The sequence below is a fragment of the Musa acuminata genome, chromosome BXJ2-7, assembly GCF_036884655.1.
Source record: "Musa acuminata AAA Group cultivar baxijiao chromosome BXJ2-7, Cavendish_Baxijiao_AAA, whole genome shotgun sequence".
Taxonomy (NCBI): domain Eukaryota; kingdom Viridiplantae; phylum Streptophyta; class Magnoliopsida; order Zingiberales; family Musaceae; genus Musa; species Musa acuminata.
In genome coordinates, this window is record NC_088344.1 from 2,035,865 (window position 1) to 2,059,691 (window position 23,827).

The 23,827-nt window shown below is 38.9% G+C and overlaps 4 protein-coding genes, 2 non-coding genes and 2 pseudogenes across 6 annotated transcripts; 2 read left to right on the plus strand and 6 right to left on the minus strand.

Annotated features, from left to right (window-relative positions):
- Positions 1-1,122: 1,122 nt before the first annotated feature.
- On the minus strand, positions 1,123-7,315 carry LOC135616572 (psbP domain-containing protein 6, chloroplastic-like). Its single transcript, XM_065115899.1, has 3 exons — positions 6,827-7,315; positions 4,677-4,993; positions 1,123-1,450 (listed from the first exon to the last, which is right to left on the minus strand). Exons 1-3 carry the CDS (start codon positions 7,182-7,184, stop codon positions 1,280-1,282), a joined length of 846 nt encoding a protein of 281 aa, XP_064971971.1. The 5' UTR covers positions 7,185-7,315; the 3' UTR covers positions 1,123-1,279.
- A 551-nt stretch (positions 7,316-7,866) lies between these two features.
- Positions 7,867-9,668, plus strand: LOC135616062 (F-box/kelch-repeat protein At5g26960-like). Its single transcript, XM_065115229.1, has one exon. It carries the CDS (start codon positions 8,062-8,064, stop codon positions 9,361-9,363), a length of 1,302 nt encoding a protein of 433 aa, XP_064971301.1. The 5' UTR covers positions 7,867-8,061; the 3' UTR covers positions 9,364-9,668.
- Positions 9,669-13,745: 4,077 nt separating this feature from the next.
- On the minus strand, positions 13,746-19,283 carry LOC103990836 (uncharacterized). Its single transcript, XM_009410112.3, has 9 exons — positions 19,050-19,283; positions 18,868-18,917; positions 18,695-18,764; positions 18,491-18,596; positions 16,762-16,828; positions 16,473-16,548; positions 15,364-15,659; positions 14,602-14,735; positions 13,746-14,201 (listed from the first exon to the last, which is right to left on the minus strand). The coding sequence occupies exons 1-8, from the start codon at positions 19,240-19,242 to the stop codon at positions 14,652-14,654; spliced, it is 942 nt and encodes a 313-aa protein (XP_009408387.2). The 5' UTR covers positions 19,243-19,283; the 3' UTR covers positions 13,746-14,201; positions 14,602-14,651.
- Positions 19,284-20,828: 1,545 nt separating this feature from the next.
- On the plus strand, positions 20,829-21,839 carry LOC135616573 (protein MIZU-KUSSEI 1-like). The gene has a single exon (XM_065115900.1). It carries the CDS (start codon positions 20,926-20,928, stop codon positions 21,640-21,642), a length of 717 nt encoding a protein of 238 aa, XP_064971972.1. The 5' UTR covers positions 20,829-20,925; the 3' UTR covers positions 21,643-21,839.
- Positions 21,840-22,284: 445 nt separating this feature from the next.
- LOC135618097 (small nucleolar RNA Z278) lies at positions 22,285-22,391 on the minus strand (annotated as a pseudogene).
- A 70-nt stretch (positions 22,392-22,461) lies between these two features.
- On the minus strand, positions 22,462-22,555 carry LOC135618096 (small nucleolar RNA Z223). The gene has a single exon (XR_010488919.1). It is a non-coding gene; the product is annotated as a small nucleolar RNA Z223 (small nucleolar RNA).
- Positions 22,556-22,631: 76 nt separating this feature from the next.
- LOC135618102 (small nucleolar RNA U36a) lies at positions 22,632-22,716 on the minus strand. Its single transcript, XR_010488924.1, has one exon. It is a non-coding gene; the product is annotated as a small nucleolar RNA U36a (small nucleolar RNA).
- Positions 22,717-22,958: 242 nt separating this feature from the next.
- On the minus strand, positions 22,959-23,112 carry LOC135618105 (small nucleolar RNA snoR134; annotated as a pseudogene).
- Between the last annotated feature and the right edge of the window lie 715 nt (positions 23,113-23,827).

A 23,827-nucleotide genomic window follows, 5' to 3' on the forward strand; every position in this document is an offset into this window, starting at 1 on the left:
TCCACCATCTTCGCCATAGACATCGCGACGGCCACCACAATTTGTGTCGACGCCAATGCAGTTGCCAAGCGATAAAAGGTCCACTCGACATATGCACTTATAGCCTTTTCACCGCTCGGTAACTGTGTCGGCGTCAACGTAGTTGTCAAGCAATGCCACTCTATATCTATATCGGTGTTGATACAGATGTTGAGCGACCCTTTTACCGCTAGACAACTACATCGATGCTGATACATATTGTAATGGTTGTCGTGCTATCTAAGGCAAAGATAGTGATTGTTTTACTGTTGACCCCATTAGGCGGATCACTCGACCCAAAGTTGGGGTCATCGGAGCTCCTGTTACTTCTCCTAATGTCATGTCAGTTCCGACATGAGCATAAAAAAGAAGAGATGGGGGGCTTGTTGGAGGAGTTTTATTCCCCATGGTTGTCATAAACTGGGGAGGGAAGCTTTGGAAGAATGACAAGCGAGCGATTATCAAGCTCTCGATGAACGTATTCGACGACGATAGAAAAATATGAATCCTAAAATTTGACGTTCAGTACGCCATCATACCCATCATCAACATAGTTATCAAGCGATCCTCATTTCTCGTCGTCGGTCTCCTCATCCACAAAAATCACCTACGACTCCTAATAGCATCGCCATTCATCACTACCGACACCGTATACACTACCAACTAAAACATTAAAAAAAATTTTTACCCTTTGTTTACGTATTTCCTTTGATAACTTTAAAGTGTAGAGATCGAGATACTAAAGATAATTAATTATAGGGGATAATATGTAATTAGCTAATTGACGAGAACTACCCATTCAGATTTGACTGTCACCAAGAATGCAAAAAAACAATTGTTTGCAAAACTCAACATTCATTAATTTGTATAAACTTTTACGAAAATCACCAAAGGAAATACCAGAATAACACATCCCAAACAAGAATCATATTGCACGACCATCACAATGTCAATGGAAATGAAACTTTGGCACGCAACAAACACTATTGCTACAACTTCATTGAGCAAAAGATATTAAATGGAGTTCATGTCCTTTCCAAGCATTAACCGTGAGCTGCTAATTTACTCTTAAGAAAAACAAAAAATGAATATTCTCAATAAGTATGAGCAGCATGGAAGATTAGGTGTAGCACATCCATTATAATGTTACAGAATTGGCAATTCATCAATTATCCATATTTCATTTACATTAAGCAACATCAGAAAAGAAAATTATGGATAATCACATTTGACATTTTCTCATCACTACATATGTTTTGATCTATATTTTAAATGATTCAAGCATTGCTTTGAGAACCTTCTCTGAGAGTGGCCATTGTTTGTCACTGGCACTTGCTACAAATAAGATTACAGTATTTCCTTTGGCAGTTGCCTTTGCTAGATTATGTGAACCAGTCAAAGCAAATGGAGTCTCAAGCTCGTATTTGTAATACTGCAACCGAAAATAAAATTGGATCAGAAGCCGATAGGTAGTAACCGTTTTTCTTGAATATTCATAAAAAAACCCATGAAATTTGTCATTGTGTAATATCATCTTGAGTTGGTGCCCACGATCCAAGGAGTCTCAGAAATCACTAAAAACACAATTTACTGAAGGGAAAGTAGAATCTATTATAATTTATAAGTGAACAATATATGAGGGAAACATTGTCTTAGGATGTGAATCTCTAGCATCTCACCAGTTAAGGAAAATATCTCGGACACCACAGTTAAACAACTTTTTATTACCATGCAAAGTTTAGCTAATAGCTCTTTAGGTTTTTATTCTCTACTTGACTTAAGTTATGTTTGTTACTGTAGATGTAATCGGAAATACTTAATGAAAAGAAACAAAGTGATACATTAAATGAATAAAGTATGACACTAAACACTCATGATACAAAAGAACACCCTACCTGAAAAATTAGAAATAAACCAAAACAACATAGAACTGCTTAAGAATCAACTAAAATCAACCGATCGACAGCTGATCTTGACTAAACTTGGTTGGTACCAAACAATAAAAGAACTCCAACCAATACTGACCACTTACTAATTGATCTCAAACATGCATATCTTGAGCAACCTTTTGTTGATTTAGATTAATCAATCAGAGGTCTGATTCAGATTATCAACAAACCTAACTTGATTATGATCTCAAATTCTAGTGCCTACCACTCTCAGTCCCAGTCATGGTTTCTCAATCCACGCCACTGCTAGTACCTCTTCAGGAACAATGCCACATACCATGGCACAATGTGTGACTTAAACATGAGTCCTGAAAGTGGCAAACATCCAGATGGTGAGAGGGGAGGGGTTGGGGGCCAGTTCGCTTCTGGTTGTTCACCACATCTGTGACTCATGCCTCAAGATGGGCACCAATTTGTGGCATGCAGCATTTCTGCCTTTTAAAACAACATTTGATGTATAGGTAAGGTCATTAAAAGTGCATCTGAAGTTATCAGCAAAGATACAATAATGTCCAGACCCATTCATGGTCTAGATCCATTTCACGTTCGTCGTATATTTTTCTCAAATTATATTGAAGTCAAATCTGAGTCCTCCTAAACCATTTTTCTAATATGGTTTTATAATGCATATTATAAAAATGATAATTTTATCAGCACAAAGTGCACAAATGGAGAAAAATGCAAGACCATATAATATGCAGAAGTCCTCTTAAAAATGATAATATGCATTAGACCATATGGTCTAATATGGACCATATGTTGTTTTGCATTAGAACATGCTAATATGGTCTAGATTCATTCTGCAGCAACAATAAAGTAAAAGAGACCAATTTTTGCATGTATTTGCCATTGGTTTGCCAAAATGGAAAGGGATAACTTATTGATCTTTTCTGTTGTCCAAACCAAGGAACATTAGTCTCCATGAAAACACAGTCACCATGGTTAATTACCTGTAACATAATCTACGTATCTCATAATGCAATACATTGAAAAAAGAAGCCATTTTGTATGTGCTATTTGAAGTAATAAGCTGAACCTGGAGCATGAGAAAAGGTCAAAGACATAATAAAACCCATGCAATTCTCTCAATACCAAACATATACACAAAGTTGAATATAATATTTTAATCAAATCCAATGTATTATAATCTCAAGGTTTAAATGCATCAAAGTTCCAATAAGCTAAACAACATGATATACATTAGCACTTTTGGTGTTTCCATACACTTCATATGAAGTTATTGTCTTTAATTTTCATCTCATGCAATTGAGTTCATCTCACATAACTCGAAAGCTAAAGATAATACAGGCTAATTACATATTACCCCCTATAGTTAGACTTCTTTAGTATCCTGGTCTCTAGACTTAAAAAATTTACATTGGAACCCCTATAATTATGAAAGTGAAACATTTAGCTCTATTTACCCTAATATCGTTGGTTTTATCAATGGAAGCACAAAAACAATAGGCAAAAAGGTAATTTCAACGTCCTAGTAACATTTTTTATAGTGACGGATGCCAATGCCACTAGTGGCCACGGGTGACTGTTGTGGATAAGGAGGGAGAAAGCAGCAAGAGGTGAGGCAAAGGGAGAGGAAAAAGAGGATGATGCAGATATTGACGCTCTGCATCTGCGTCGACGTCGCTCAGCAACTATGTCGGCACTACTCGACATCTGCATCGGTGCCGATGCAAATGTAGAGCGATGTTGCCCTTCCCCGCATCGTTGTCGATTCTGACATTGATGCAGAGCATTAACATCTGTGTCATCCTCTTCCTCCTCTCCCTTTGCCTCACCTCTCGTTGTCGCTCTTCCTCTTTATCCACAACAGCCACCCGCGGCCCCCAGGGACATTGTTGTCCACCACCACCGAAAACATAATTAGGATGTTGAAATTACCTTTTGCCTATCGTTTTCGTACTTCCGTCGGTAAAACCAACGACGTTAGGGCAAATGAAGTAAGATGTTTCACTTACATAACTATAGAGATTTAAATGTAAATTTTTTAAGTCTAGAGACTGGGATGCTAAAAGGATCTGACTACAGCGGGTACTATATAATTAGCCCATATAATACACATATTTTGCCTTGTCTTATGCAATTTAGGATTCCCTGAAACTGAAAGGCAACGTAGTTTTACTCGTCACCAATTCCAATGTGATATAATCGGTAATCAAAGTAGTCCAGGTTGAAACTATTACAAGCAAGGCTATACATAAATTTACTGATGGTCATCTGTGTTATAAGCAGCACCCAACAGCAAGAGAAATATATAGTTCAGAAATTCCCATTGATCTGATTTTAAGTTGTTACATTCCACAACACAATTATTACATTATGAGAAGGCTACACTCAACTACAAATTTTGGATGTTTAAAGCAAAGTTCTGAGTAACAGTTCGATATTGATTTTGACAACCTATCGAACTGGCACATTACTAAGATAGCAGATAACATATCAAACTAGAGCATCCAATGTCTCTCAATAAAATAATTTAAAAAATAAAATAAGTGATATATGGGCAACACTGAGCTGCATGGTCACCAATGCTTGGTCAGACTGCTAAAATAGGTCTGACCAGTGTTTTAAACCATGGTTTAAAGTATTTACATGTCAGAGATTCAATTTATTTTTAACTAAAAGGAAATCAATACTAACAAAAATCTAAAATTGTTATTATGTAAGCAAGTTGGAAGTTAAGAAGTTTACCGTTTGATCCCCGCTCTTCTCAATGGATGCTTCAAGCAACTCATCAGAGTCGAATGTATTTCCAGTCACAAAAGGTCCAAGAGAAGCAATCACCTTCTCAGGGCTACCAATATCTTCAATTGTAGCATTCGGTTTGTTTGTTAGGCGAACTAATGGAGAAGCCACAATTTGAACTTTGCCTTGCTTTTCATCTTCAAATTTGACCTCCACCCATGGTTCAGCACATTTTGGTTGGCAGTAATTTCCAGATAGTATGTTGGCAACTCGTGTTTGTTTCCATGTTGGTGGGAGCATAAATTCATATGGTTGCACATTTCCTGCAAGACGCAGTTCCTTGAGATTCTCAAATGTGATAATCATGCTAAAGTATAATGATGGATGCAGCATGCATGGCATACTGATGATGACTGTTACCAGTTCTGCATTGTAAATACTATGGCGTTGAACGTGTTTCTCTAGGAAAACAATGCTTGTTTGAATCTGAAATTCCATATCATGGTTTTGAATTTTGAATTTGGTACATTCAGGCAATGACTTAACATGCCAAAATGTTGTAAGACATGGAATGTGCCGTAAAAAATTAAAATAGTATATATTAAGCACCAACGAGTGAAGCTAATATGCAGCAAGCTTATCTCAATGATAGTACAAATTAAAAAATTTTTGAAGTTTATATGTGTGTGTGATTGTGTTTGTGTTTATACAAAAAAAAAATTGAGATAGAAACCAACTAAAAGCATTGACGCCTATCATGTCATTACTCACAGTATGTAGAAGCATTGCTTGGTGTACCACGTGAAACGGTACGAAACAAATGATATGTACTAGTATGCAACTGTTTGGTAATGTGGACTAGCCTGTTTCGAGCGGTACGCAAGAAACAAGTATTGACCAGCACGAGTGATGTATCAGGCGATACGGTCATGAGTTATCAGCTGATATGGGTCAATACCGGTAGGAATTTGACGAACTAAATCAGGTCAAATTTGACCCCATTGGTCAAATTGGCCATTGGATCCTTTTTGGGGATTTAAATCACCCTCCTTCTCCCTGTCTTTCACTAACTCTCGCTCATTCTCAATTCACTCTCTCATTCTCACCCTCTTTCTCACTCTTTCTCGCACTCTCAGCAATTAGTGGTAATAAAACTATTGATTTGGATAAGGGATTGGAACTTGAGATCTGATGGAATTTCTCCAATTTGAGAGTAATTTAGCTTCTTAGTTCTTTCTATATTTTATTGCTCATTACATATAATTAGAAAAGTACTAATGTATATTTACGAAGATTAAACATGATTAAGGTCATTCTCTTATGTGATTAAGGTCATTCACTTTCTCATCCTTTTAACCTAAAATTCCTATTCATTTATGCCCCATATACACTCTATTCTTATTTAAACATAATAAAATTGCATTGGATTAGGATTTAAAAAATCCTTAATAAGAGTTTATGTTATTTTTTGGTCATTTCGACCTTTTTTCGAAAAATTGTAGATAATATAACATATTCATCAAAATAAATTTCAATTCATCGTACAAGAAACATAGCCAATATCAAAATAAATTTCAGGACACCAAAATTTTCTGAAAGGAAAAAAGAATAATTTCCATCAACTGTTATAAACTCTTTATGATTACCTTTGCCCCAAACTTTGACATCTGACTATAAATAGATATCCTAAATAAGTAATTCATAATACTCATAAGTACATACGAAGAACTCTAGGGAAAAAACGACTAAACAAAACCAAAAGAGCTCAATCCCGATGAGGCAAATGCAGACCGATGACACAAATCCGAACGACCATGTAATCACCGGTCTAATTAACACCATAAAATAACCCAAACCAAAATGTAGAAGGGAATACTGCAATCGACCGCTGCCAATTAATTCAGCAGAAATCAGAGTTACCACGAAATGCCCGTTCATGCCATTTAGGGTGTTGTTTTAATATAAAGCTCATTATAATCTGGCAGTGCACAATCATTTAATACAGAGAATGTCGAAATATGGACATGGCAAATGAAACACTATCGAATCATCCTTTAGCACAAAAAGGAGTACCGCCATGATCGTAGTTCGTCACATTTTTAATACACCATACTAGGCATCACAACGGAAGAACAGAAAAACCGAGAAGCAATTACCAGCACGAAGAGCGGGAGTGTCTTTAGAGGTGGCTTTGAAGACGACGAAAGCGGGGTCGGTCGGGGCCGGCGGCAGGTAGGAGCCCACCTCGACCTCCCGGGCCGCCACAGAGGGTGGCTCCTTCGTCAAGGCCGCGGCCAAAGCAATCCCGGCAACAAGGTCCCTCCGACGAACCAAGGGAGACTTGCGCAAGGAGGAGTCGGCGGCAGTGGTCGTGACGGAGACTTTGCTTGGGTTGGAGGCGATGGGTACGCATTCGGGGGGAACAGAGAGGAGGGAGTGAGATCTGGAGGAGGTCGACGTGGAGATGACAGAGGAGAGAAGGGGATGGAGGGGAGCGGCGGAAGCGTTCGCCATTACGAGAGCGAAGACTTAGAAAGGGAAGGGAAGGGGAATGGAGAGGTGGGGAGTTCAAAGTTGGGGATTGAGCTGAGCCGCTTCCCTCGCCCGCTTTCTTATCCAAGCTGATATATGGGCCCACCCACCGGAAGAGGTAATCCAACGCTTTGGTGTCAGCGACCAAACCTTCCTCTCCGATGCCCTAAAAATTGATTTGGAAGATTAAAAGTAATATGAAGAAAGACGATTTGTTGGTATTTTCTTTTTATATGAAGAAAGAAAATAATATCTTTTATTTCAACTTTGTTATTTGCTTTGGTAAGGACTAATTAATTAATTAATGGTAAGATTATTCCTTGTCATCATATTCTACTATTCCCCCGTAAATAACAAAAGGCTGTTCCCTGCGAACACATGCTGGGGAGTGCTCTCAGCGCAAATGAAGGGAGCGGAGCCATTCCGTCAATGCCGTCCGTATTAGCTGTCAGTGGCATACGCACCTTTAAAGCCTACGAACGACGTCGTTTCCCTGTCTGTAGTCCTCTCCTCTGCCCTTTCTTCTTTAATCTATTAATTAATTGCACTCACGTGGCCAATCCAATCCTAATCTAATCCTCCTTTTACTCACTCCACACTGCCCCAAAACTATAAATACGAATATTGCGCTTCCTCCATGAATAAATGAGTATATATATATATATACAAAAGAGTAATAATTGGAGACGAGGGCGGTGTCGCACCAAAGGCAGCATCGATCGAATCGGAGGCGATGGCACTGTTTCATCTGCTTTAATAAGAGCAGGCCAACTTTAATCGCTTCCATCACCGTCTTGCTTACCCTTTTTCTCTTTTTTGCCTTTGTTGCTTCTATCGAAGGAGAGGAGGAAGGTAAGGCATGGCGGATGCCTGCAACTCCCGCAGCCTCTCGTGGCTCGTCAAGCCCTGCCGACCCGATCCTCGACGCGAGATCATCGCCCACCCCTCGCTGGAAATCGTCCACCATCACCACAACCTCAGGCCGTCAGCCGTCGCCTCCGCGTCTGCGGCAGCCCCGATCATGTCGCTCCCGGACGATCTCCTCTTGGAGTGCCTCTCCAGGGTTCCTTCATCTTCCCTCCCTGCCCTTCCCCTCGTCTGCCGCCGCTTCTCCCTCCTCCTCGACTCCCCTGCCTTCCTCCGCCTCCGCTGCGCTCACGGCCGCCTCCGTCGTACCCTCCACGCCCTAGCGCTCTCCGATCTCGGCCTTCTCTCCTCCACCTCCCTCCCGGTCGACGCTCCCCTCGCCTCCGCCTGGGCTCCATCTTCCGCCTCTGCAGTCCTCCCCCTCGAGGCACTCGACGGATCGTTCTCCTTCTCCCACGCCCGCGTCGCCGCCGTCGGCCGCTCAATCTACATCATTGGCCGCGGCGCCACTCTCCGCTACGACACGTGGACGGGTGCGGTTGCCCCTCGGGCCCCGACCATTTTTCCTCGCAAGAAATTCGCCGCCGCCGCGATTGGCGGCAAGATCTACGTGGCCGGAGGCGTCGCCCGTACTTCAGCAGTCGAGGAGTACGACCCGACGGCCGACGCGTGGCGGGTGGTGGCGGAGGCTCCGAGGCAGCGGTATGGCTGCGTGGGCGCCGTCGCCGGAGGGGTGTTCTACATTGCCGGAGGACTGCGCGTCGGTGGCGTCGGAGGGGAGGGCGGGAGGCTGGACGCGCACGTGTGCGCGGGGTCGATGGACGCCTACAACGTGGAGGCAGGGGCGTGGGTTAGGGGGCGGCCGGGCGCGGGGACGGTGGCGGGTGCGGCGGCAGCAGTGCCGGGAGGCGGGTGCGTTGTCGGGGCGTGCGGGACGGGGGTGCACGTGTACGTGGTCGCGAGCCACGCGGTGGAGCTGTCGTTCTGGCGGTGGGAAGCGAGGGCTCGAAGAAGCGGCGGCGGCGAGTGGGCGCGATTGGAGCCGCCTCCGATATCGGCTCGGGCGGGTCTCGGCGGGGCTTTGCGCTTTAGCTGCGCCGCAGTAGGGGAGGAGAAGGTGGTGGCGCTCGTCCATGTCTCGGTCGGGTGCGGCGGTGGGGGGAGGAGGGGTTCGGACGCCGTCGCGGTGGAGGGGGCGGTGCTGGTGTACGACATCAAGGGCGGCGAGTGGACCCGCGGGCCGGACCTCCCTCCGGGGCTTCGACGAGCGGCCGTTGCGTGCGTCGAGTTCTGATCACCGCCATGGGCCAAGGTGCTTATTTTTGAGGTGGTGTGGGACCTCTGCTTTTGTTAAAAGATATTTGAAAATTGAAGGACGGAAAATAAAAAAAGAAGAAAATTAAAAATTAGAACAAAAGACTGACACTTTTTGGAAGAAGCAGCACTTTTAGATTCCTTTATAAATTCTTACAAAAAGAGGAAGCACTTCTGGATTTCTTTATAATTATTATCATCTGTATGTGTATTTTTATTTAAGGAATTTTACATCTCTGCTTTGCTTTAATGTAGTTATTTATGTATATTCTTCCAATTTGTCCCTTTATATTTTAGTTTGGCAATGATGTACCTTAAAAACTTAAAACGTATACATAATATATATATATATATATGTATATATATATATATATAAGTAGAACTATAATTTATATTACTATCATTTTAACTATTAAGATATTAAAATTATTAATGAAATTTACATTATACAATCAGTCATCTTTCTAAAAGAACTCTGAATGCTCTTTATTTTTACCTATATACGTCAAAAAAAAAGAAAACATAAAAATGGTACACAATCATGTCGGCCTCACAGTCTTCACAACGGTCACCACCTCTCCCTTATTTCTTTAGCTCCTTTATCTTTTTGCTTTGTTATCTTTTTTCTTTACCCAACCAAAATAATAATGATAATAAATACATCAACAAACACCACTCTATGTTTGAGTCATCATAGTCACATATCCTACTTGTCCCTATCCCTCCCAAAAATACTGAATTTATTTGATTGTAAGCAACAAAAACATGAATATTAACGACCTAATTAATGTCTACAGGCTATTCAAATTACATAACTAAAAGAAATACTTTTACCACAAGCTTCTATTTATCCTTCTATTTACCATAAGCTTCTATTTATCGTGAGCTTCAATTTGCTCACAAACAACTTTTCTTCCTAGAAATTGTATATAAATATATATTATTTTTTATTTTGCTTCAAGTCGATTAAAATAGAATAATAGTCTTGTACGAGTGCATTGCCATTAGTATAGATTAAGAGAAGACTTTTCTTCCTAGAAATAATTGTCATAAGTATACCATTGTTAAGTGAAATCATCATCGACATCTAAGTTAACTCGACGTGGTTCAAACCCAACGACGCATGAGTGTCAAAATTAATTTTGAGATGACTTCAAGGTGGCTTTAAGGAGGCTCCGAAGAGATTCTAAAATGAAAGTGTTGAACTTTCGAGTCATCACTTGGACTAAAACTAATATCGGGAGAAGTTTTCTGACTCATCCCTTCAACACTTAAGTTAATGACTAAAGTCTCTAATATGTATTAGTTTTTTTTCGAGAAGAGAGTCCTCTAGTGCAGCATTCAGGATTATCTTTTATAGTTAGTCTTGGAGAGGATAGCCTATAATTGCTCTAATATCCTCCTCTCGCGTTTTGTCCACGTGGACGACAGGAGGGAGATAACCCCGAACGACCTGCCTTAAACTTTTGTCCACATGCATACATATGAAGGTGATTAAGATCTTTTTTCTTTTATGTTAGTTTCACATTGTGCTTATATATTGGATATTGATTGATTATTACTGTACCCTCTATCAGAGGTCACCGTTGCTAATTTGATATATATATATATATATATATATATATATATAAGGGTGTGCTACGTGATATGACTTATGGGCAAAACTTGTTGGAAAGAGAGTCCCGAATCAAGACCTTTTTATGGGATTTTATGTTGGTACCAACTCCTTAATGAGGTCAGGTGCAAGAGTTAGGTGCTCTTAATAATAGCAATATTAGGGGTTTATATATTAATTTGATTATTTGAGCTTAAAAAGATCCTTAACCCTTTATTTATTGTGAAAGATAAAATGAATCGTTCGAGAATGTTTTGTCCTTTTCATCACTAATAAGGATGGAAGAGAAAAAATCTATTATATTTATTCTCACGACCCTTTTCTCTCGCCGCTTGTTCTTGTCATTCTCTTCCATTACTTATATAACTATTTGTACATTATCATATATATATATATTATACTTTAACATCACATTTATTTTAATTATATTTTTAGGATTTTTTAACATTAATTAAAACATACATTCAATTCTGATTACAAAGATTTGTGAGAGCTGGGTGGTGCCTCCGTGACAATATGTTGTGTGACAATTTATGGCAATGCCATAAATAGGATGGGATACAAATGAGCGACATGTCAATGATTACGAATCAAATAATCTTAAGAGACATGTTCTTTTTAATATCAATAATTAAAAAATCTTTGATGAAATATTTCATCATAATTTTAGTTTTTTTTATTTATAATATTATATTTTAATAAATTTTAAAATATCATAAAATTTTGTTCGATTCAAGAGTTTTAATATGAATAGTAATTAGATTAGACTAACTTTGTTTGTCAAAACTTACCTCCTCATGTTTAAGCATAATCCTTTTTATGATGGTCTCTTCGTCTTTTAGCCACTTGATCGAACAACATGATGAGTAAGTTATCATCCTTCAAACCTTGATTACTTAAGTCGACAAAATGATCTACTCGGTTCGAACAAAAATTAGTTATCCCCATCTCAAATGTGAATTGTTACTTCATAACTATAACATCCGATGATTCGACATATGACATCCTAGTTTAATAATGGTTGAGTATTTGTGTAACCATTTGTGAAGTTAATTACGACTCTAATTCAATAATCGTTTTAATCTAAGAAAATACTCTTGGCTATCCCTCAATTCCTTCAAAATTCTCTACTAACTTAAATATCGGAGAGGTCTTTGTTGGGCATGTACCTAATACAGTTTTCGTAGGGTCTTCTGTCAAATCTCTCATCTTCACAACATCTAACCTATCACAAGCTTAGAAGTCAAACCGAGTTGGATCTAAACCCCCCATGTGTCGAACAACAACCATAATCTAGCCATCAAAATTATCTCCTCCTAAAAAATAAAAGTCTTCATTTCCCACTCTTGACTATCATAAAAAAAATTCAAAAGATGCAACACGAATGCAATGGAGTTAGCATCAGGTAACATCGAGACCTCGACACTCCTTGACTATCCTCAAAAAATCAAATCAAATTAAATGATATAACCATGCTGATATATCTATAGAAAATCGAAGCTATAGCAACGAATCGCATGAGCAAATCTAGAATGCCATAGCACCTGTTACGTAGGTCGAATCCCAAAAAAGACCAAAGTTGATAGTTCACACAATGCACTAGACTAAAAAATACAGACGATATGATTAACTTAGTTCACAAAGCATCGCTCGACCATAACACGATCGAATCTAACCATAAAGCATCCCATAATGATGATGATGCAACTGAATCCAATCATAAAGCATCCCTTGACGATGACATAAACGATTCAGACCATAAAATGTCACAATCAATCTTCTAATAGTGACATAGTCAAATTAACCATGAAATTGTCCTGAAACGACACAAAGATAACCACGATGCATCATTTAGTAATGACGCAATCAAGATCAGCCATAAAGCGACTACTAAACAACCTAAAGACAATACATCCTGAGACACAATGGCTGATGTGGCTGGATGGCCCACCACACAAAGCATCGTGTCTCGACCAAATCCATGTGTTAAAACATGATGGGATAGATGATACGAGGGCCCTGAAACATAGGCAACATGATGTCCACATCATATATCCATTCATAAGATTACCAAGTCATCATGGTCCTACAGGGATGATTATTCAGTACCAACGAGGACGATACGATGACTCACACCAACAGGATAGTCTACTCAGCCGAAATAACAACGAGCTATTCCCACCATCAGCGCGAACAATTAACCTTATAACCACAACATTTAATGGTCGGATATGATGACTTGGGTAACTGTTTATTGAAGGTAATCACTAAGACCCCGTTGCTTATAGAACAGAAAGATGGCTAGAAAGCACAACAAAATACTCCTTGCTATCCCCAAATCCTTTAAATAAAATTCCTTATTATCTTATATCGAATCTCTCTCTCAACTTCCCAACATCCAATCTACCTGTGACAAGCTCAACATTGGATCTGAGGTGACAACCACAATTCAACTTATCAACTAATCATACCAATTAAGGAAATGTCCACGTTGCAAATCTCATGAGCTTGTTTAGTCATTTTCTGATTGATTAAGTTCCATCTCAATTGATTGGAACATATTTGATAGTTAAGAATGTTGCTGAAAAATAACAAATTGAAATTTTAATAGATTTGAGTTTATGAAGGAGGCATCTAGTAGTTATACTATTATTCTCTTTTTTTTTTTCCAATTATGATAGATACACTATTTTCCTATAAAGCAATATGTCTTCATCCTTCTTTAACAGACAACAGAAACTAAAACGTGAAGAAAGAGTAAACTCATATAAGACAAACAAAAACCTAAACCACAAGTTCTTCATGCACTCATGGCCTTGTTGCAGTTTTTCTTGTTTCATCCCTATCGTTAGGTATTAAAGTCCAAAAGCTATGCACCAAATGCAGATCTTAGGTCAGACAAAAAATAAAAAAAAGTACCTCGAATTGGTAAAGAATAGTAATACCCTCAGCTTACTCCAGTCAAAATCATGGCAACAGAGCAAAAGGAGGAAGAGAAACTAAGCATCCATTGTTTCCACGTGCTCAGATGAATCGTTTCGGCTAAATGTCCATCTGATTCTAGGCATGTCTTTTCTTTCCCACTCTCAATTTTCAGATCTTGATCATACATTGCAAGCAGTAGAGCATCGAGTACATGATTTCGGACCAGAATCTAAATCAGATTCTCGAAGACCAATAGAACTGAGCGCAAATTTTTATGCCTGTGGAACAGCAGATGCAAGTTGTATCACTCCCACAAGAAAGACTAGACACTTTCGTTATTTCTTGTATAATATCAATGAGGAAATAGAAAAGATTCACATTCTAATCTTAAACTTGAAATTTTAAAAATTAATAATGCGAAAGGGAAAACAAATTTAAAAAATTAAGAAAGCAGATAATCATTATAGTTTATTCCATCAAGGTTGTCATTATAGTTTAACCAGAAAAAATCCAGCAAACCCAGTGGTTATAGTTGACAAGTGATATGGAAAAGAAAGATCAGTGCATGAATCAACAGTTTCTACCCAAATCCTACGTTTCATCTAATTGGTCAAAAAGGAACAGGTGATGTCATAGTGAACGGGAGAAAAACCACAGACGAATCTGGATCAGCATTACCTGATGACACCCATAGACATCAAATGACAGCTTGCTCCAACAAACAAGAGCTAGACTACCTCCATGGCAGAAAGGGATTCCTCTAATATATTCTGCAGCTCCTTCATTCTATGTTTTGTGAGAACGATGCAATCCTACAAATAACAAAATGTGTTAGTAGCCTTCATGGACTCTGTTCTCAATAAGTAACACATTATATTTAAACAAGAGACAGGAATAGTCTCTAGCATATGCCTTTACTGGTCTTCCATCACACTCTCCCAAAGTGATGTATAATGCGACAACACAAGGAAAAAAATTAATTAAATCAGAAACTGTGAGACCTAAGTGCTAAGCCATTAAACAACCATAAACTCTTACTGATATATGCAAATGAACTGAATCATAACATTTTTTAAGACAAAAACAAAAAAGAAACAGGTTGTCTAATGCACAAGACTTCTACCAATGTGGAATATGAAGACAATCAATCTATGGAATTTTACCCTTGCAAATGAAAAGACTTTGGATATTGTTTAAGATTAATGTATAATCAATTATCTGTACTTTACAATAACGCTTTGTGATAACTAAAATTATGAAACATCCATGGGAAATGCACATCACAAAAACTTTCGCTTGTAAAATTAAATCTCATCAATATCTCATCAAAGACATCATTAAGATGTTTAAGAAGTTAAGAAGTTTATATATCTCACTTAGCAATAACATTTCCATTGTCATTTACCTAGTAGCTTTGCAAAAAATGGTATTGCGACGAACCTTAACAGTTGATGTGTGGGCAAGAACTGGTCCCCCCGGTTTATAGATCGAGACCAGCCGCTCTGAAGAATCCAAAACTACAGTTATAGAAGTTTCCATAATTGACTCTTCCTCAGCAGTTGGGTCTGCCAAGATGTACTTTTTGTGAAGTATGCATGTTAGAGAAAATGGGATACTGTGCAGCAAAAGCTTCCTCTCTTTATTAACCAATTCTGGTGTTGATTCATCTTCCAGTAGATCCCCAGAAACTGCAACTACTCTTCCATCATCACTGAGAGAAACAAGGGGGATTTGCACTGAAGAACAACAGGATTTATATTATTAATCATCAAAATCCAGTATAAAGTACATTTTTCGAAAATGTGAAAGATATTATTTTTTTTTAAAAATCCTCTTATAGTTTATTACGTAGGACTCAAAATCAAGTATACACTACTATCAAAGAGATGAAAAAATTGATACAAAGTTTCAAACACAACAGAGAACAACAAGCAACAAACAAGAAGTGCTTTTTGAATGAGATCAACGTGAAAATTTTCAACAAAGTGCCATATGAAACTTATACATGGCTAAAGAAGATAAATAAGCATAAGAGCAACAAAAAAAATGTCATATGAAGCTTATAGATGGCTGAAGAAGATAAATAGGCATAAAGTAACATGAAACAAACTATCAGATACTCAACATATAAGGTTTCCCAAATAATTTGTTTAAAATAAAGTTTGACATGTTTTGACCAAAGCAAATCAGAATTTTTAGAGCACTAAATTATACACTAAGAAAATAAGATACATATAAGAAGATAATGCAATTCTGCACCTAAACTAGAACATGCTTCCTTAAAGTAGGCCCATTGATTGCGACAATAAAGTGTGCATGTCATTTGCAACGTCTATGTAAATCGAAAATCTTATGAAAGGCAAAATTGCAGAGTTGCAATCTTATTTCACTAGAACATGAAATATGGACAAAAGAAAATTAAATTAAATTAAAAATAAAACAAAAAAGAAGTTAAGGAGAAAAAAAATCCAAAGAGATGTTTCTCAAATACACCCTCAAGGCTTACAGAATGAGAATTGATTCATTATTGAAATCAAAAGAGACTTTACAGTGAGAGAATGCAGCAATTGCAGAAAGTAGTGAGGCATCAAATAGAGAGCCATCAGAGTTGAGACAATAAATATCCTGCAAAAAGGAAAAAAGAACATGCAGCTCATATTAAATTGAAAGAGAAGCACTTAGGAAATATTATCAAACTTTAAACTTGTAAACGTAATTTTAAAATGAATCAGAGCCAGCATTTACAGCATCCTTTGTCTTTATGCATAGAGAATTATATAAATACGCAAAATAAGCATCATCCAGAGACATATTAAAATATTAATAGAAAGACCATACCAGATAAGCCATCCATGCAGCTTTTCCAGTAATCAAAGAAAGCTCCTTTAAATTTATCATCCCAGAACTGCAACAACTCAAACAACCCATACAAAATCTATAAGCAGCATTAGAAAAAATAATGGATTAAACAGAAAAGTAGTGAGGTGAAAAATATTTCTTATACAGATTCACAGGGTCTTCCAGTGACAAAGGACAATTGAGGGACTTCTTAGGTCAAGATGCAGGACTCTGGAGATTAGCATCTAAAAGTTAAAGAGACTATTCTGCATTTTAGAGACCATGTATAGTAAAGATTATCAAAGTATGACTCGTTGTTGACTAAGGTGAAAGGGACAAATAGCAGGTAAGGTGGGGCAATTTTTTAGCATCCTCAACTGCAAGTTGACGCCCAGCATTTGTTCAGAGGATCTCTATAGTATCAAGAAAACAACTAAAAAAGATGTCACCGGAAGTGCTTCACTGCGCAGTTCATACATCTCATTTTAGTCAAGCGCAACCACAATTATAATACTATAATTACTGAATAAATAAATAAATAAAATAGAACCAAGTTTGCCATTTTATAAAAGGAACAAACAAAAGCATGTCCATACAATGGTAAAGCTTCTCAACATTTTGCACAGATAAAATATTGAACACATATTCACATATGGCAAAATTAACACAGCCTAACTGTGTGGAAGTTTGTCATTAAGGATAAGATGTGACGAATTTACATTTTATGGTTCTAAAAGAAATATGTAAACTTGTTGAGACCACTTCAATTCTCCATTAGCCTACAGCGACCCTATGAGCTGCAGAAAACAACTTAAACTCTAACTTAATGTCACCTTAGCCTTTTTTCTCAATGGTTTTTTTAGGGTATAAAACCTTTACCATATAAAACTATTTAAGTAAAGTTAATTTCATCATAAGTCTGCCATGTCTTTAATTGGGCTTCTCCACTTGATTTACTACTTTTCTCCCAAAAAAAAAAAGTGTCATATTAACTTCAGCAACCAACTAATCCGATTTGATCCATTAAACCAAACAAACCCTTAAGCAGGAGATTTAGTTTCTGATGCTGAACAAGTAGTAAAGTAGGTACATGGTTCATGTTTTGATAACACAGTTAAATTCGGGCTCAGGTGAAATTAGCTGCTACTTGACTTGTTGCCTTTCATATCTGAAACCAAGAGACAGCCAATCTAAATCTCGTCATAGTAGATTTCCATGTAGAGAGAATAGTCGAACCTAGATAACAGTTACTATGTAGTCTTACTAGCACCTGGGGTCAACTTGAGAATAGCTTGGCTCATTTTCAGCATTAAATGGTAGTGACAACTTGATCAAACACAAAAGCATTTTGTCACCCACCTTTCTCTCCCACATGATACATGTTAAAAAAATTCAAAGATAAGAAATTCATCATCTCTATAATTTTTGAATAACCTATATCCTTCTTCAACTGAGCAATTGTAATGAAGTAATGGTGTTAACCGAAAAACAATCTTCTTCATTCAAAATAAAAAAAAGCGGACAAAAAATTCAAAACGAAGTATCAATAACAATTTTAGATGATGACTCAAAGGGTCATGTCTTCTTGACCCAAAGTACATAGCAACTGTTTCAATAATTTGCAGTTGCAAAGGAATGAATTTTAGACACTGAGCTTTTCGGCGGTAAAAGGAAAATTAGACAACTCAACGGTGCTATACCTAAGAGCTGACTGAAAAGATGGGATTACCTCAGTATAACATCTGACAATTGCTTCGAAACTACAGGAGCTACCTCCGCTGGTCTCCCAGGCCTAACAATCGGCGAACAAATTGGTGGCATGTGGAACTCAATAGCTGCACATAAAGCATTACACGATACTTAATATTATTTAGAAAACAAAGATAAAACTGCGAAGCAATAAACCCCTGGAGAGAATAACCATTGGACAGACCTAAAGAGCCCTCATCAGGCGCATCAGCAGATGGGGTCATGACCTCAAGCTTGATCGCTGCTAGCATTGTCTGCACAGCAGAAGCATTTCATCAAGCAGGTGGTACACGTAAACAGAAAACCAATTTCTTGGCTCAAATGACAAAATGAAAGAGGAAGAAAGAGAACATGTACCGTGTCGCCAATCTTGACCAAAGCAGAGCCATCAGCAGAAGCAACAGGGCCTGTCAAGGATGATAGAGAGTTCGACGGCAGAGTAAGAACATTTTGGACTACATATTTTCTGCAAAAGAAGAAGAAGAAGAAGAAGAAGAAGAAGAAGAAGAAGAAGAAGAAGAAGGAGAAGGGAGACGAACCGAGGGCAATGGAAGTATCACGGGCGCGATGAAGAGGGCGGGCGTCGGGGCGGACGGAGTCGAGGAGGTGGCGCTCGTAGAAGGGGAGGGGGAAGAGGCGGCGATACGCTTCCACCTCCATCTCCCCTGCCGCCCACCCTCCTCCGCTGCCGCCTATGTCGCGGCCGCTGCCACTCGTCGACGCCGCCGCCATGTCTTCCTTTCTCTCTCACACACTCACACTGAACGCCCAAATCGGAGACTCCACAATCACTTTTGCTTAAATAAAAGAAATTTACTATTAACCGTCTTCCTTTTTCTTTTTCTTTTTTTCCCAACCTCTTATTATTATAAATCCTTTAAAAATAATATAAAATTTTATTTTATTATTTACCATCCTCGTATTATCGATTTCACACTTCAAAAAACTAGTGTGAGATTCTTGAGCTTATTATGCATTTTCCGATTTCTCCCCCCTTTCTTCACCTTTTGCGACAGAAAAAGAATATATATATAAAGGTAAACATTTTTCATCAAAACACAATCACCTATGAAAATTTTGTTTTCATTATGTTGGTGTCATTATTCCCATATCAATTTATCTTTTAATTATGAAAAATCTAAGCTAAATATGAGAGCTACCTCCTAATTTACCCCTTTTTTTCATAAATCATGAAAAAATCTTTTATTAGCTCTATTAACTCAAGGATTAAAAAGTAAAATAGGAGAAGAAAGTCTTTGAAATCATCAAAATGCGAGTATTATATTTTTAGATGTAAATTTTTTATTTATAAATTGATAAGTCATTAAGTATACAGAGTAATAAGGAATTATTTGTTTTCGATCCCAAAAATACATTTGAGAAAATAGAGATGACTCTGCCTCGCTCATTCTTACATACAGAGTAATAACCGATATTATTTTAGTTCATTCTTACATATAAAAAGATTATTTCTAATTGATCTCATTAAATCGAATAATAAATTGAAAAGGACTATTCATTTCCAAATTCGACATTAAATTCCTGTGGCATGACCCGATCGATGTCAACAATGTAAAAGTCGTAGGACTATGATTGGTTTTGTAATGGAAATAGGGGTTCAGGATTAAAGATTATATGTTTGATACAAGTCAAACAAATATGGATTGTTCTACATGACACCACATAAGAAGATGGAAAAATGGACAGTAGTCAATCGACCCTCCATCAAAATACAAATCACTAATACTAGTTTACAGAGAGACGACGGACAATTACATCAAATGAAAGATATCTCACACAATACATAGAGGACTGCATATATTGATCATCTTTGGACTCCACATTATCACAAGTCTCATGTACTTAATTTTTTTTCTTTTTTCTCAGAAAACAAATTTTGTACTAATGTGCTAATGATCATAACCATCAAAGGCAATCACAATGATTCATATGTATCAGTAAAATCGAAAAGAATTTATATGCTTCATACATGACAGACAACCAAATCGTTCATGCCCCTCCACTTACATCAAATTGTTATTATTTATTTTTTGTTGAATTGTTTTTCTTTTTTTATCTGTATATATATATATAGACGAGAAGCTGTCGCGCGACGCATAATAAAATTATAAGAGATAACGACGCACCATGACAGGATTGGACGATCGCTGGCAGGTGATGGCAACGATACCAAACACCTCAAATGAAGATGGACCACAGTTGCCCCCATCCACTACCACCTAAATCCCAAGATAACCTAAATTAACACAAACCAATCGGCAACCATCAAACACCCCACCCTCCTCTCTTCTGACCACATCTTCCATCAAAACATCCAAAGCGAGCATTGCAGACGACGTGCATCCCACACCTCCCTCCTTCAAGAACCCACCGAGGCGCCCGCTGCGGTCCCCCATGACCGCAATGGCCAGTGCCGTCGTCCCCGAGTCCGCCTCCAGCCCATCCTCCCCTCGCCCCGCCATCACCCTTAGCCAGCCCAAGAAGAAGCGACCGGCCGTCAAGAATGTCAAGGCCATCCGCGCCATCCGATCCCTCTTCCGGTCCTTCCCCATCCTAACCCCTGCCTGCCGCTTCCATGCGACCCTCCCCCGCTGCAGCCGCGCGGCCGACGGCCACATCAGCGGCGCGACCCGCACCACCGGCACCCTCTTCGGCCACCGAAAGTCCCGCATCACCCTCGCCATCCAGGAAAACCCCCGCGGCGTCCCCATCCTCCTCCTCGAGCTTGCCATCCCCACCGGCAAGTTCATGCAGGAGATGGGCTCCGACCATCTCCGGGTCGCGCTGGAGTGCGAGAAGAAGGCCGCCGACAAGACGAAGCTGCTCGAGGAGCCACTGTGGACGGCGTTCGTCAACGGGCGCAAGATCGGGTACGGCGTCAAGCGGGAGCCCTCGGAGAAGGATTTGGAAATAATGCAGCTGCTCTACACCGTGTCCACGGGCGCAGGCGTGCTCCCCGACCACATGACCGACGCCGTCGAAGGAGAGACGACGTACATGCGGGCCTACTTCGACAAGGTGGTGGGAAGCAAGGACTCGGAAACGCTGTACATGCTCAACCCAGATGGGAACAGCGGGCCTGAGTTAAGCATCTTCTTCGTTAGGGTATGAAACCTGCATCTAAAGTATACAGTTTTAGATGTCTACGGAAGCAAACATGAATGTTTACTTCGGCTTTAGAACAACAAATGTGGGTGCATTTAAGTTGCTTTACATACGGCAGAATTACGAAAGCTACACATTAGCATCAGTGATTTGTACGTTGTTGTTCATCAAGATGATGGATGGGAGATGTCAGTGATCGTCTATGAGAACATTCTGAAACTTTGAGCTCATCAAGATGAACGAAACAAACAATATTAAAATAAGAATCATTCGTCTAACGGAGCAAATTACTGGAATATGGAAGACTCGTTCTTCTGTTTCAGAAAAACCTGATGATCAAATTTGACAATGTTTATATCCAAAATGTTATCTACGAGGGTAAATAACTTTGAATAACTCACAATTCAGGGTCAATTAAAAGAAAATTGATTTTGGATACACGACCCTTTACGCTCGACTATAGATGGTAGCACTTGTGGCTTTCTTCTCCACAGACATTGTCCATATAGTGTAAGGATTGACCCAATAAAACCATCTGAAGTCTTAAAATGACATTTTCTAATCGAATTATTTTGAAAGCTCTTATGATATTTACTACCCGCAACGAGTAAATTCGGTGTTAGCGATCAAATAGAAATGACCAGGAAGGTCGCGTGACACTCCGGGGATATGGAGTAACAGCACCAAGCAGATTCTCCCTGCAAAACAGGGATTTGGAGCCAACTACAACCACAAAACGGAGCAACATCATGGGCAAGCGAAGCCAGTACTAGAAATCAGAAAACATACAGCAGAGAAGCAGAATTCGGAATAGATGTCAAACAGAGAAGGCTCAGTCTTTTATCAGCTTCCTCAATCATGAATTCTCTGAAGCAGAACTGGCATTTTGAAGCTGTAAAATATGTCATCACAGCCAACGGATGAAAAAACCTAATATGAAGCAAGCAAATACTTGCAAGAAGAAAACCATCATAAGAATAAAAAAGAAAATAATCGGGCTCATATCAAGAAATTCAACCAATTTTCCGTTATTCTTCATGAATAAAAATCAGAAGCGCGGATAAGTTGTAATCATCGCCCAAATGAGGATCGATAGCTTCGAAATAAAGAGAAAAAAGGGGTTCATATGGCGAGAGTTTTTAGAGGCAAATTCATGAAGAAGAATATGCCACCACGTTGACCACACCGGTATTCGATCTTTGCCTCCATGACTAAGCTCTATGGGCAACAAATCCCCAAAGAACTGAAGGTGAGGAGAGGCACAATCTTCAGATCCAAAACAAACAAACTCTTAAAGAGAAGGAAAAGATGAAAGAGATGCATTATTTAGCCAACGCATTGACACAGATCAGCCGATGGAGATCGCGAACCGATCTGCAACACAGCGCGGCCTAATCGATCTTGCACGGGCATTGGGGCTCGCGTCGTCACCAGGGAGCGGAGCTCCTCAGAGGAGCCCGGGGTAGCACCATGCGGTGATATGCTTCGAACCGAAACACCGGACAAAGAACGAAGACCACAGAGCAAATCAAAGATTGCAAACCCTACCCTTCAAGGCGAACTACAACCAAAGAGATAGAGAGAGAGCAACACAAGGAACCGATTAGGGATCCAGAACATGAGGAGCAGCGATGGGGGCGGAGGAAGGGAGAAGAGGATTGGAGAGGAAGAGTCTGCGGCACGGGATCCCCTTCTTATAGACTGCGAATTGCAGCAACGCTCGTTAGGGTTTTGTTTTCCTGGGTTTATTTCGGGTCCACGGTTCTCACATCCGTACCCGATAAGCGATGCCAGTTTCAATATTCCTTTTTTTTCCTATGAAAATAATATCTAACAATACTTTTTTCCATGCCATAAAATATTATAATCTGGTAAAATGCTAATCCTTATTTCAGGCATTTGATTAAATATTTTAGTCACGTCAACTTATAAATTTATTTAACAATCTATCTAATTAAAAATCTTTGATGCTGAATCAGAATATATCTTCCTATTGTAATATTTGAAAGGAGGATTCCGTGTGGAAGTAGGTGAGTTCTTGATCCTAACCAACATGGTATTTTTGTTCATAATTTTTTTTTATTTATCAAATATTTAGGTCAATCTCATATTAGAACAATTCTCACATATGCAGCTCTTTCTTCAATTATTTTTTTTCTAAAATTATTTTTAACTCAAACTTGTATAAAAT

Excerpts from the sequence above, each read along its gene's own strand:
- LOC135616572 (XM_065115899.1), bottom strand. The coding sequence starts at position 7,184 with ATGGCGAACGCTTCCGCCGCTCCCCTCCATCCCCTTCTCTCCTCTGTC. Across the intron at positions 4,994-6,826 it reads CACTCCCGCTCTTCGTGCTG|GAAATGTGCAACCATATGAA; the intron begins GTAATTGCTTCT and ends TGCGTCTTGCAG. Across the intron at positions 1,451-4,676 it reads AGAAGAGCGGGGATCAAACG|TATTACAAATACGAGCTTGA; the intron begins GTAAACTTCTTA and ends TTTCGGTTGCAG.
- LOC135616062 (XM_065115229.1), top strand. The coding sequence starts at position 8,062 with ATGGCGGATGCCTGCAACTCCCGCAGCCTCTCGTGGCTCGTCAAGCCC.
- LOC103990836 (XM_009410112.3), bottom strand. The coding sequence starts at position 19,242 with ATGGCGGCGGCGTCGACGAGTGGCAGCGGCCGCGACATAGGCGGCAGC. Across the intron at positions 18,918-19,049 it reads TGATACTTCCATTGCCCTCG|GCCCTGTTGCTTCTGCTGAT; the intron begins GTTCGTCTCCCT and ends CATCCTTGACAG. Across the intron at positions 14,736-15,363 it reads CCCACACATCAACTGTTAAG|GATTGCATCGTTCTCACAAA; the intron begins GTTCGTCGCAAT and ends TGTTATTTGTAG.
- LOC135616573 (XM_065115900.1), top strand. The coding sequence starts at position 20,926 with ATGACCGCAATGGCCAGTGCCGTCGTCCCCGAGTCCGCCTCCAGCCCA.